Below are 12,905 nucleotides of genomic sequence, written 5' to 3'. Positions count from 1 at the left end.
GATCTTCTCTCAGGACGCAGCGTTTCCTGGCGGGGCCCTTCGCCCCCGGCGTGGAGGTGACGGCGAGGCTCTTTGTGGTCTCACACGACGGCAAGTTGCTGTTCAGCGGCGGCCACTGGGACAACAGCCTGCGGGTCACCTCGCTGGTGAAGGGCAAGACGGTGGCGCAGCACATCCGACACACGGGTAGAGGAAAAAAGGCTTCCACGTCCCAAACGGACAAAATAGTCGGTCCCGGGTCGGGGCCTCCGGATTTAATCTCTCTCTCTCTCTCTCTCTCCCCGCAGACGTCGTGACGTGCCTGTCGACGGACCACTGCGGCATCCACCTGATCTCCGGCTCCAGAGACACCACCTGCATGGTGTGGCGGGTCCTGCAGCAGGTGAGGACGGCGGTTTAAATATCGCGTAGGAATACGCGTCGACAAAGAAAAGACGTACGGAAGCATATCTGAGCACGTTTAAACGGTCGTAATCGACGAACGGGCTCTACAAAGTAACGTAGGGGTCGCGGGAGCATCTCTGGCCCGGGCCGGCCCTCTCTCATTCGTCCGCTCTTCTTCCCGCAGGGCGGCGCTCCCGTCGGCCTCCTCCCCAAACCAATCCAGGTGCTGTACGGGCACACGGGCGAGGTGGTCAGCGTCAGCATCAGCACCGAGCTGGACATGGCCGTGTCCGGATCGCGGGTAAACTCACTCCTCCGAAAAGGAGGCTTTGAGTCGTGGACGTAAAACTTGAGTTTTCCCGTCCGAGATGTGCGTGCGCGTTATTATTAAGCGTGCGTTTCCTCCCTCCCTCCCTCCCTCCCTCGCTCGTTCTCTCCGTCTCCGCAGGACGGGACGGTGATCATCCACACGGTGCGTCGGGGTCAGTACACGCGCTGCCTGCGACCGCCGTGCGACAGCTCGCTGCCGCTGTCCATCCTCCACCTGGCCGTGTCCTGGGAGGGTCACCTGCTGGTTCACACCTGCCTGGAGGGCAAGGCCACGCTCAAGGTAGGCGCGCTCGCGCACACACACACCAAATATTCCTCCCCGCCGCGATCTGAGGCGACGTCACGTTCGCGTGTCTTCCCAGGACAAAAACGCCCTCCACCTGTACTCGGTGAACGGGAAGCACCTGCGCAGCGAGCCTCTGAAGGAGCAGGTGACCGACATGTGCGTGTCGGGGGAGCACGTGGTCGTCGGCAGCGAGCAGGGATACCTCTCCGTCCGGGACCTGCACAGGTGAAGCGCCGGACGTCGGGGCCTCTAAACGTTCCAGCCGAGGGTGTGAAATCGCCGCCTCGATTGTCTCAATTTCGCGACGCGGTCGCTCACGAGCGTGTTTCTTCTTCCTCCCCCCCCCCGCAGCCTGTCGCTGCGCGCCGAGCCCGTGGCCATGCGCGCGCCGGTGCGCTGCGTCTCCGTCACCAAGGACCAGAGCCAGGTGCTGGCGGGCCTGCAGGACGGCAAGCTGATCATCGTGGGCGCGGGCCGGCCGGCGGAGGTAAAGAACTCGCTGCGGAACTACATCGCTCAGAGCCTGGAGGGATCGCCGCTCACGGCCTCGCCGCTGCTGGCGCCGTTTCGAGCTCGCTCGCCCGCCCGCCCGAGTCACGGGCGCGACCGGCTGGCGTTCGGCCCCGCCTCCGGCTCCCACAAGCCCTAGCTCCCCCGCCCCCTCGTTCGGTCACGGCCGTAGATCCAACCCCTCCCCCGTCCCCGCCACACGCACACATCTGAGCCGCACCGATTTAACACATTCCTGGAACCGCAACTGTGATACGAAAGCCGACGTTCTCCTTTGACCTCGCTCAGTTTAAATGTGTTTGTTGTCATTTTTTTGTTTTATATATATATATATATATATATATATATATATATATATATATGTGTGTGACATCTGCGCAAAATTGGGCCGCGGAGGTGGGAGGAGCTCCGTCCGATTGCCGTTTACCTGAAAGTGTCACGAACTTGTTCTTCTCCGTTTGCTGTGAACAAACATGCCGTGAAACTAATTAACGCTCAAGCCATACGTAACGGTGTAGCTACGATGTAATAATAACATCAACAATAATAACGTGTGAATAATGTAAATAGTGCGGTGATAGTTGATACGGGAAGTCCCCCCCCCCCATCTCCTCCTACCTCCCTGTGGATAGTTGATTTTCATCTTTTCTGTTTAAAATGGACTTGATTTAGATTTGATTTTTGGTATTTGGGTATTTTAATTTGTATTGCCTCAATGGAACTCCAATGAACTAATCAATCATTCACTCATGAATCATATATCCCCCCCCTCCCCTTCTTATGCTTTTGTTTCCTTTGACTTCACGCTTTCTTCCCCACCACCCCCACTTCGTCCTCTTCCTCTTCCTCTTCCTCTCCCTCCTCCGCTCTTCACCAGATGAGTTCGGGCCAGATCACGCGGAAGCTGTGGGGCTCCAGCAAGAGGCTGACCCAGATCTCCTCGGGGGAGACGGCGTACGACACCCGGCGGCAGGACCAGAACCGAGCCCACCCCGGCCCCTGAGCCCCGAACCGTCCCTCCCTCCTCCTCCTCCTCCTCCTTCCAAGCACATCCCACCTCCCTGCCATCCTCCACGTTTTTCCATTAGCGAAAGACAGGTGGGCTCATTCGATCCGCCTCCTTTTTCACACGGCGTAACAGGCGTTCGCGTCTGTCCGCTCGGGTGCGTATTCCCGTACGGCGCCGGCGCCGTGCTTCCGACACAGATTTCGCACCTTCCCTCTTCACCCTTCCGTCGTTCGGTGTAGACGGCGCGTCGGAGGCGGCTCGGGAAGTGGGGAAAAAAGCTCAGACGACGACGACAGCGGGTCGGAACCGGCGCCGAGCGCGTTCGGACCGGAGCCGGGGGCGGAGAGAAACCGTACGGACCGACAATGTCGCGAGAGAAGCGGAACGGAAGCCCGCGGAGGGTTTTTGGAGCCGGACCTCCGGCGGCCCTCGGCGGTATCGTCGTTCGGACCCGGAAAGCTACGAACGGCCTCACGTACGGCTCACGGCGAAGTCCCCGCCGTGACCGGCGTCACCTAAAGGAACCGCGCGGCGAAAACCGTACCCGCACCGTTCACCCCCCGACGTCGCCGCGCCTTCTTCTCCGAGGTCGGGAAGGCTTCCCGCTTCCCGGCCGCTCGCGAACGCAGCGTCACGGGGAGGGATCTCTCGACCGACCGCTCTCCCGTATTTACGCGGGCGTCTGCAAATGTAGTTCGAAGTGGGCTTTTTTGTTTCGTACCTCCCCTTCATCTTCCTCCTCCTCCTCCTCCCCTCAGTCGGCCCCCTCCGCCGCAGACGGGCGGGCCCCCGTCCCTCCACGGGCCGACGCTTTCCCCTCACGGTTGCCTCAAAGCCGCCCGGCCCGGCGGCTCTTTTATGCAGTAAGACGGCTCCACCGACACACGAGACCAAACTCTCCGCCTTTTGTAACGCCATGTTTGTTTGGGTGGGTGTCTGTTTCCTTTTTTTCTGTTTTTCTTTCTTTCTTTCTTTCTTTTCGATCATGTTTTTTTGTTGTTGTTGTTTGTGAAACGAACGCGCGGCACGAGCAACGCGGCACGTCTTTGCGCGCGGCGAAAACATCTTCCTCGCCGTTGGCGTTTTAACGCCAGCTCCTCGCTTTGACGCGCAGTTCGATGAGGAAAAGTAAAACGATCGCGTCAAAAAAAGAAACGAACTCGAAATCATCGTTCATGTTTTATTTGCGAGCGGAGGTAGCGGTCGTTGTTTTTTTTGAAGAGGTCTCGGACGGACGCGCTCGTGACCCGTTCACGCGCTCGTAGAAGAAGGAGAAAAGAAGGAATCCTCAAAGGGCTTTTGAAGATGTCAGCGTTAACAGCAATACGGCTCCTTCGTCGCGTCTTCCTCGCCCTCCTCCTCTTCCTCCCCCCTCCTGGGAATCTTTGAGGAATGTTTGCATGGCTTGTTGTCGTGGGCGGAGGGGGGCGGGGGGGGATACATCATTTTTGCACCATACCTGTGTGTGTGTGTGTGTGTGTGTGTGTGTGTGTGTGTGTGTGTGTGTGTGTGTGTGTGTGTGTGTGTGTGTGTGTGTGTGTGTGTGTGTGTGTGTGTGTGCGTGAGTGTGTGTGTGTGTATGTGTGTGTGTGTGTGTGTGTATGATGCAGGTTTACTTCGTCTTGCCAAACGTCTCTAACCGGTTGTTTCTTTCTTGTTTCCAGTTTTTCTTTTTGTACTCTCTGAACACGATTTGGCGCAGAGTGTTTTTTTTTTTTTTTTATTTGTAAATGTCAGGAAGACCGATCGGTGTCTTTCCTTTTCAGTTTGGTTGTGACAAAAAAAAAGAAAAAAAAAGAAGAGAGACCACAGTTTGAGTTCTTTCCCACGACCGCAAAGAAACGGAGTGCCTTTTATCCCGACGTGGCGGTTTAGCCCGATTTGTCTCCTCGTCGTCCCCCCCAGAAAGACTCTAGGAAAGCGTCGCGCCGCGTGTTTTAAAACCTCCGCCGTTTCCACGGCAACTGGGAACACGGGACTCGAAAGGAAAAACAAGAATACTATTTTGTGTCTTAGCTGCGTTCTCTGTGACCGTCACTAAAACGGATGTGTGTATATCTGTGATTATTTATGAATACGGTATATATATATATATGTATGTATGCATAGATATATGCATAGATATAGATATTTATATGCATATATATATATATATATATATATATATATATATATAAAATGTACAGCATGATTTTTATTTGCGTGTCTTTAAAATGTACTTTTTTGCACTTTCCAGGTACTAAAAACGGTTTTAACTTTGCCTCCCTAATCTGTACAAACTGCTTTGTATACACAAGTGGAAAATGATCATTAAAGTCTTGTCTAAATTAATGTTGATCTGTCTGACATGTCATGTATAAAATATATATATATATAGAGGAAACAAACCGCAGGTACGTAAAGGTTTTATTGAAGGAGACCGGAGCGGGAGGTAGGTGAAATCGGTGAAGACAATTGTCGCGGTCTTCCTCACATCTCACATCTCTCGTTGCTTTTTCAGGCCGCGATCTCCTACGACGGACGCTTTCTTCAGCTGGCATTCGGCGGCGCTCCACCGGCTCTCATCTGCATCTGAAGAGGGTAGGGACACAGTTATACGATAGGATGTAATATCTGTAATCAAGTTGTCTTTTTATTTTTTTTGTCGCGAAGATAAGCTCCTTTATCAAGTGTCGCCGACGCAGACGGAGCGTAATCCGGGCTCCTCCGATCCATAAACCCGGAATGAAAGGTGACTTTACGGCACGTAATAGGGCGGCGCGATAAAAGGCAATCAATAATGTGGAAATAGTACAGCGGGGTAATAAATAGGCTCACAGGTGGGCGGTTAAACAATCTGAATGCAAAAAAAAAAATAACAAAATAAGAATAATGAGAAACCAACCTGGAGGTGAAGAGAGGGTTCGGTTCCCTGCCTGAAGCCCTCCGGGAGAGACCCGACGGGTTCGGTTCCCTGCCTGAAGCCCACTGGGAGGTGAAGAGAGGGTTCGGTTCCCTGCCTGAAGCCCACTGGGAGGTGAAGAGAGGGTTCGGTTCCCTGCCTGAAGCCCACTGGGAGGTGAAGAGAGGGTTCTGTTCCCTGCCTGAAGCCCACCGGGAGAGACCCGACGGGTTCGGTTCCCTGCCTGAAGCCCACTGGGAGGTGAAGAGAGGGTTCGGTTCCCTGCCTGAAGCCCACTGGGAGGTGAAGAGAGGGTTCTGTTCCCTGCCTAAAGCCCACCGGGAGGTGAAGAGAGGGTTCTGTTCCCTGCCTAAAGCCCACTGGGAGGTGAAGAGAGGGTTCGGTTCCCTGCCTGAAGCCCACTGGGAGGTGAAGAGAGGGTTCTGTTCCCTGCCTGAAGCCCACTGGGAGGTGAAGAGAGGGTTCGGTTCCCTGCCTGAAGCCCACTGGGAGGTGAAGAGAGGGTTCTGTTCCCTGCCTGAAGCCCACTGGGAGGTGAAGAGAGGGTTCTGTTCCCTGCCTGAAGCCCACCGGGAGAGACCCGACGGGTTCGGTTCCCTGCCTGAAGCCCACTGGGAGGTGAAGAGAGGGTTCGGTTCCCTGCCTGAAGCCCACTGGGAGGTGAAGAGAGGGTTCTGTTCCCTGCCTAAAGCCCACCGGGAGGTGAAGAGAGGGTTCTGTTCCCTGCCTAAAGCCCACTGGGAGGTGAAGAGAGGGTTCGGTTCCCTGCCTGAAGCCCACTGGGAGGTGAAGAGAGGGTTCTGTTCCCTGCCTGAAGCCCACTGGGAGGTGAAGAGAGGGTTCTGTTCCCTGCCTGAAGCCCACTGGGAGGTGAAGAGAGGGTTCTGTTCCCTGCCTAAAGCCCACCGGGAGAGACCCGACAGGTTGGGTTCCCTGCCTGAAACTAGCTCGGACGGACCTTAAAGATCTCACTGCTACCTTATGGTGACGTGAGGCAGACATCGCTGGCTCAGTTCCCTGCCTGAAGCCCTCCGGGAGAGACCCGACGGGTTCGGTTCCCTGCCTAAAGCCCACTGGGAGGTGAAGAGAGGGTTCTGTTCCCTGCCTAAAGCCCACCGGGAGAGACCCGACGGGTTTGGTTCCCTGCCTAAAGTCCTCCGGGAGGTGAAGAGAGGGTTCTGTTCCCTGCCTGAAGCCCTCCGGGAGGTGAGAAGTAGACGGTTCCTCCACGCGGATCCAACCGCCACCGTTCCTCTGGGCAGGAACATCGACTGGGACCGGAAGACAGAAGGTGCGTTCAATTAGCGGGACGAGACAAAAAGACGGACGCGGCCGTCCCTGGAGATACGCGTTCTTTTATTTAGGGTCATTTCCCTCGGCGGTTTTCCTCACCCTCGTCCATCAGCCGGTGTCTTCTCGCCATCTCTCCAAATCCGGGATTCAGACCTAGGACGGCCCTGAGGACTCCGCCGGAGGGCTCGGTCAGTCCGGAGGCGGCGGAGAACGACGGCGTCTTCCGGAAACGTCTCGGGGCTCGGACCGGGGCGGCGGCGAGGCCTGCGGAGGTCGGGGCGAAAAGCATCAGAAGCTCACATCGGACGGACTCGTATCCGGGGCGTCGAGAGAAGTCGTTACGCGGCGCGGACGGAAAGGTAAAGTTCCCGGAGACGAAAGCGGTCGACGGACGCGATCGGATAACGGACTCGCGCGATACGTAGGGCGCGGCTCGCCTTTAACGGCGTCGTAAGCAACCGGTCCGTCGAAAAGGAACGGAGGAACGAGCGCTAGAAAACATCGTAGTTACGAGTAAATGTGAAATAAGAAAGAAAAGTCAATCTGCGCGAGCACGAGAAAAAAAGCAATTTTGAAGTTTGCATTTTTTTGTCTGGATCTCTACGTAACCCGTCACGTGTAGACGTACGCGATTATCGAAAGCGGAATAATCGGGGGACGTTTGTCACGTCGGGCAGAAACGAAACGGTCCGGCGAGTCCGAGGAAGCGAACGGTCGTACGGAGACGAGTCAGACGAAGCGGAGTAAAAAGGAAAAGCTGAGACGTCTTACCGGACACGGCCAGGAGCACCAGCAGCGGCAGCAGCGTGAACTTGAACATCCTGTAAACGTAAAAGAAAAGAGAGCGTCGGTATTTGAGCCTTTTTTGGGAACGTATTTGTAACGCCGGCTGCTTACCCGAGACCTCGACGACAGGCGGAGAGCGACTCGGGGAGAAGGTCGCTCGTCTTATACGCTCCCGTCTCGGTCGTAAACCTCGACGACGTAGAGGCTACCGATACGGGGCGAACTTTGCCTTCGGGACTCTCGATCGAAGGTCGGAGCGCGACGCTCATAAAACCGCCGCGATGAAAGGCGGGCGGGCGGGCGACCTCCGACCCGAAGCCGCGGGACGACGTGCCTCTTTTGTTGTTAGATTAATAGATAGTCAGATAGATAATGACTTTATTAATCCCACAAGGGGAAATGTTTTTGCTACAGCAGCATTATAGGTACAGTTGTTATATATGTATTATATATTTACAGAAAAATATACATATATGTCTATATATATATATACTGATATATATGTTTATATCTCTAAATATTAATATATATATTTATATCCAAAGATAGGTAGATGAAAGTAGTTTGTGACTCCCGACAGGCGGTGCAGGTCATTAACGAGGTTGACAGCTGCGGGCTCGTTAGTCGTGATTGGCAGTGAAAACAATAGAAGGAGATGAGACGGCTTTGAAACGCCGTAAAAGTCGTATTTCGTCAATATCGGTTTGCGGTAAATTTATCGTCCAACGAGCCGACGGGTAAAACGAGCTTCCAAAACGGGCGCTGAAAGTAGGACTTCACGAAAAAGGCTGAAAGAGTCCAAATGAATGTGGAGAGTTTCTGTAGTCAACGTAATCCTCCCGAAAAAGCAAACGAGCCACTAAAAGTCGTCGGTTTAAAAAGCGGCCAAAAGCAGGTTTGTTCAAAAGAAGCGGCGTCGGTCTCCGAAGAGACTTTAGAAGTAGAACATTAGCGTCTACGGTCGGCCCGTCGTCACGCGTCCCGTCGGACTAACTCGCGTTGCGTTTCCTCGGGATGTTTCCGGCGGTGTCCTCCTGCTGATGTGCTGCACCTGTTGTGTTGGGACTGACTGGACTGGACTGGACTGCTCGTGACTGTCCTTGACTTGTCTTGAGGGGTTTGGACTGGACACGACGTGACTGGACACGACGTGTCTGGACCGGTTGTGATTGGCCTTGACTTTTGTTTTGACTCGTTTTGTTTTGTTCTGACTCGTTTTGTTTTGACTCGTTTTGTCTCATCTTGAGTTTGTCCTCCACTAAAGTCCAATGTTGAAGTGAACTCTTGTAAGTGTTGTTGTTGAGTTTTGGACTCTGTGTTTTGTGGCTTTTGCTTTCATCAGCAATGAGCTTCCATTATCTCTACACACTCGGCCCTGTGATAAGCTCCAGCTGCACAGCTGTGGGTGGAGAGAGGAGGAGCAGGAGGAGGAGGAGGAGGAGGAGGAGGAGGAGGAGGGAGAAGATGCAAACTCGGCACATAAAAGGCCCGGTTCAACTGGATAGATAGATAGATAGTTACTTTATTAATCCCAGAGGGGGATTTGTTTCCCGCTACAGCAGCATCTATAGATACCGGAAAGGAATAAAATAACACATTAAAACATATTAAACAGAAAAGTGCACAGAATATACAATAAAATAAAATACTTCAAAACACTCGACCCGTGACGACGACAGCGCGCCGCCTCGTTTCACCTGACTGACGCCGCCGTCCGCAAACGTCCTCTTACGGCGAACCCGCGCGTGAGAGCGCTGCAGCTGCAGAAGGAAACAACAACAACAACAACAACAACAATCAGGTTCACCGTGTCGCCGAGGGGAACCGGAGGACCGCTTGTTTAAACTCCTCGTTCCTCTCTTACGGCGTGAAGCTTTAATAATTCGTCCCGACAAGGAAACACGTGACCGACACGCTTTTATTTGTGTTATTGTAGGAAACTGTGTTTGTATCTTCAAATCCGTCTACAACACAACAGCTGGACTGTCGTTACACATATTTTCACCTTAAACCTTTCGTATACAAACACACATTTCTACTAAACGGTAACAACATCTTATCAACACTGTATATCAAATCATATGTTGGTGTTGGCGCCTCTTCCCGATTTTCCAACTCCGTCCGGCTGCGCTGTTTCCGGCCACCGACACGCTACTACCGCCCCCTACCGGCCGCTCGTACTATTACTTGGACGGGAATCCAACAGCCTTCACAACTGTGTGTCATGAAGACCCGACGACCGCTTCAAAGCGCACGTTCATCCCGGACCGGACGTTTTCCACTCGGCGGCTCCGTCCCGACTCCACCGTGAGCTCGCGCTGCTTCACGGCAGTTCAAAAGCTCAAGGTTGTTTGTTACGTCCGCGCGCTAAACTCCCCCTCCCCCCTCCCCCGGCCGGATGACGCGCCCGCGCCGCTCGGCTAAAACCTTGCGCGCAAAGTGCGCCGAGCTGGCGCGAACTAGCCGACGCGGAGCCGGAAGGAGAGGCGGCTCACCTTCACAATAAAAGCGCGAAGGAAAACGACGACCGCGGCGATCATTCGTGGGACGTCCGAGAAAACGGATTGTGCGCGTCGTGTGGACATGATGCTCCAATTCAACCCCCGGACGATGTACGCCCCGCCCCGTCCCAGAACCAAAATGCATTACTTTAAGGAACAATTTCTTTTATTTGGAAGTCCGTATCAGGAAGTCGTATTGCGCCTGCGCTACTTTTTATTGCCGGAAATAACATCCTTACTCGCTCTCTCTCTCTCTCGGTCTCTCTCGCATTTGCCTGATAACCCGGTAACGTGTGGTGACGCGCTCGCCTTCTTCTTGGAGAGGGGGGGGGGTGTCTTTCTTTTTTGTTTGTTTTTGTTATTATTACCGGTAGCGAGCCGCGGCTCCGACTAATTGCTTCCGCGACGACCGGCCCTTTCGCCCCGCGCGTTACGTAATGAACGCGACAGTGACAGAGTGACCGCCAGCCCTTAAAGCCCAAACCTTGGCGTGCTAAGTCGAACGAGTTGGATCCGCCGGCCGACGCGTCTTACCCGGTCTCCGTCTACTTTGGACCCCCCACCACCACCACCACCACCACCACCCTCCCTCCGGCTCTTCAAATGGCTCTGGTGACCGCCGCACGACGACTGGCTCGCGTCAGGTTACGGGACTACGCTCGGAGCGCGGCGGCGGGGAGTCGAGGAGCCTGGCCGACGGCACCGAGGACCTTCACCACCGGGACGCAGCCGCTGAGGTGAGCGACCTTCGCCGGGCTCCGTTCGCGAAACGTCCCGTTAAGCGCGTTGCCTTGGATACGAGCGCGGTGCCGACACGCCGTCGACGTTTTCCCGATGTCTCCTCCGCCGCCGTCCGACGACTCCTATTCTGGAGAAAAAGGACGCGGCGGGACGTCCTTCGTTTGAAGTGTCACCTTTTCTTTTTACCTCGTTTTACCTTCCCCCCCCCAAAAAAAAAAAAAAATCGATCGCCCACGTCATCTCGAAACACTCCGCGCGGGACAGTCCGAGCAAAAACAACACGATCAAAGTGGGATACAAATGTTTGCGTAACAGCGTCGCCGCGGTATTAAACCGTAGGAGTGTAACAGACATCGGGTTCGTTTAGCTTTTATTTTTATTTTTATTACAACGTCTTACAAAACAACACACACACACGCGCGCGCGCACACACACGCACGCGCGCGCGATAACGGCGCTCGCAGCTGGTGTTGAGTGCGTCCTTCAGACGCCGCGTGCCGATCCCTCATCCCCTCCGGGTCCAAGGCTTTCGGAGCCGCCGGGGGCCAAGCTGCTCGCGGGATTGCGTCACGGCCTGCCGACTCCGCTCAGGTTGAAGGTTCGGTTATGAAAGCCGGCCTTAAACCTGTTGACGCCGTCCTCCTGTGGGCACGCACACCTCCTCCTCCTCCACCTCCTCCCCCCTAGACTGTCCTTTTCTTTTTCTTTTTTCCTCCACCCATCCCAGTTTCCTGCGATTTACCACCGAGTCTTTGCGTTGTCTTAAAAGCTCACAGGTCCTCCTGGAAGATAGACGACTTTTCTCTTACGCTCAAACGTTGGTCCGACGTTTACTGCGCTGTCCCCGGAGACGGAGGGGATTTATCGAAAACCCAACATTCACCGCGTAACACGACAAAAGCGCAAACTTGTTTGGCATCTTTGCTTCTACAAAAAAAAAAAAAAAGCCTTTCGTCTTTATTCTTTATCGAAGTGCCGGGGATGTATTCACGCGTAGCTTCGCCGCCATCCGACATTACGAAGATCTTTTCCGGGTGCCGGTGGAGGGAGGGGGGGGGAGGGAGGGGGAGGGGGGTAAAGACAGTCGCGATGGCGCGCAACTAGAATACGTCTACCGACTTATTTTGTGGTGTTGTTCCCCACCCACCCCCCCCCCCCTCCCCCACATCGCGGTCAAAAGTAAACACACCGTGTTTGTGTGTCTCAGGTCAGACGGCAAGGTGACGGTCCACTTCGTCAACCGAGACGGGGACAAGGTCACCGTCAAGGGCTCGCCCGGAGACTCGCTGCTGGATCTCGTCATTAACGAAGACCTCGACTTCGACGGCTTCGGTACGTAACCGCGATCTGCCCGCGCGCAACCGGGCCGAATCTCACCCGCCGGACTGACTGAACCAACGTGTGTGTGTGTGTGTGTGTGTGTGTGTGTGTGTGTGTGCGCGCGCGCAGGAGCGTGCGAGGGAACGCTGGCGTGCTCCACGTGTCACCTGATCTTCGACGAGGACGTGTACAAGAAGCTGGGGCCGGTCACGGACGAGGAGATGGACATGCTGGACTTGGCCTACGGCCTCACCGACACGTAAGGAAACCGCCGACTTTCGCTTCAAAGCGCTTTCGGGGACGTTCGTCCTCCCCGAATCCGACGCTCTTCTGAAGACAAACGTCTGTTATCGGCGGAGCGGCCGAAAACAAACCGGGGAAAATACTGCAACTGTTTGATTTCAATGTGAATGTATTAAAAAAAAACAAAAAACAACAACAACACACAAAAACAACAACGATCCGATCCGATAACGCGTACGACCCTCGTCTCCTCCCGCAGGTCCCGTCTCGGCTGCCAGATCTGCGTCACCAAGTCTCTGGAGGGCGTCGTGGCCCGGGTCCCGGAGAGCGTCGCCGACATCCGACAAACTAAAGACGGCTCGTCTTAACGGCGGACGTCGACGGCCGTGTGGGAGTCGCTGCCGGTCGGAAGTGAGTCGCGGGACCTCTTCCTCCTCCTCTTCCTCCTCCCCCCCAACCCGGACTCTAAATACTCGGCGACGCCTTTAGAGGAAAACCGCACGCAATCGTAACAAGGTATTTTGTGACGTGCAAACGGCCGTCCGGCTCGTAGAAACGTTACGTAATCGGTCCCGTTTCTCCTCATCGCTGTTCTGTCAC

The 12,905-nt window shown here is 54.7% G+C and overlaps 3 protein-coding genes across 10 annotated transcripts in view; 2 read left to right on the top strand and 1 right to left on the bottom strand.

Annotated features, from left to right (window-relative positions):
* Positions 1-12,905, top strand: part of nbeal1 (neurobeachin-like 1) — a 109,120-nt gene that overhangs the window by 28,301 nt on the left and 67,914 nt on the right. For 4 of the 7 annotated variants that reach the window (XM_069712750.1, XM_069712745.1, XM_069712747.1 and 1 more), the window contains 6 exons: positions 14-186; positions 288-382; positions 569-685; positions 833-994; positions 1,077-1,225; positions 1,352-1,725. In XM_069712750.1, the coding sequence (XP_069568851.1) occupies positions 14-186; positions 288-382; positions 569-685; positions 833-994; positions 1,077-1,225; positions 1,352-1,649 (994 nt within the window). In that variant the 3' untranslated portion in view covers positions 1,650-1,725. Of the gene's footprint in view, positions 1-13; positions 187-287; positions 383-568; positions 686-832; positions 995-1,076; positions 1,226-1,351; positions 1,726-2,387; positions 2,601-12,905 lie in introns of those variants that run through there. The other 3 variants (XM_069712748.1, XM_069712751.1, XM_069712749.1) reach the window with 2 other exon arrangements.
* LOC138629234 (uncharacterized) lies at positions 4,913-9,882 on the bottom strand. Of its 2 annotated transcripts, none has more exons than XM_069712809.1 (7): positions 9,198-9,882; positions 9,022-9,065; positions 7,486-7,535; positions 6,814-6,978; positions 6,345-6,692; positions 5,404-6,050; positions 4,913-5,090 (listed from the first exon to the last, which is right to left on the bottom strand). In XM_069712809.1, exons 3-7 carry the CDS (start codon positions 7,532-7,534, stop codon positions 5,049-5,051), a joined length of 1,251 nt encoding a protein of 416 aa, XP_069568910.1. In that variant the 5' UTR covers position 7,535; positions 9,022-9,065; positions 9,198-9,882; the 3' UTR covers positions 4,913-5,048. The 2 variants fall into 2 exon arrangements, with proteins under 2 accessions (XP_069568910.1, XP_069568911.1); XM_069712810.1 differs by having other exon boundaries at positions 5,404-6,022; positions 6,443-6,692.
* Positions 10,303-12,774, top strand: LOC138629245 (adrenodoxin-like). The gene is made up of 4 exons (XM_069712830.1): positions 10,303-10,738; positions 11,950-12,074; positions 12,192-12,321; positions 12,565-12,774. The coding sequence occupies exons 1-4, from the start codon at positions 10,605-10,607 to the stop codon at positions 12,671-12,673; spliced, it is 498 nt and encodes a 165-aa protein (XP_069568931.1). The 5' UTR covers positions 10,303-10,604; the 3' UTR covers positions 12,674-12,774.

The sequence above is a fragment of the Brachyistius frenatus genome, unplaced genomic scaffold, assembly GCF_029030835.1.
Source record: "Brachyistius frenatus isolate BFR_SWC_R1_liver_20210118 unplaced genomic scaffold, ASM2903083v1 Contig_112, whole genome shotgun sequence".
Lineage (NCBI taxonomy): Eukaryota > Metazoa > Chordata > Actinopteri > Embiotocidae > Brachyistius > Brachyistius frenatus.
The sequence above is the reverse complement of the archived record's forward strand: the minus strand, read 5'-3'. Positions and strand labels throughout refer to the sequence as shown.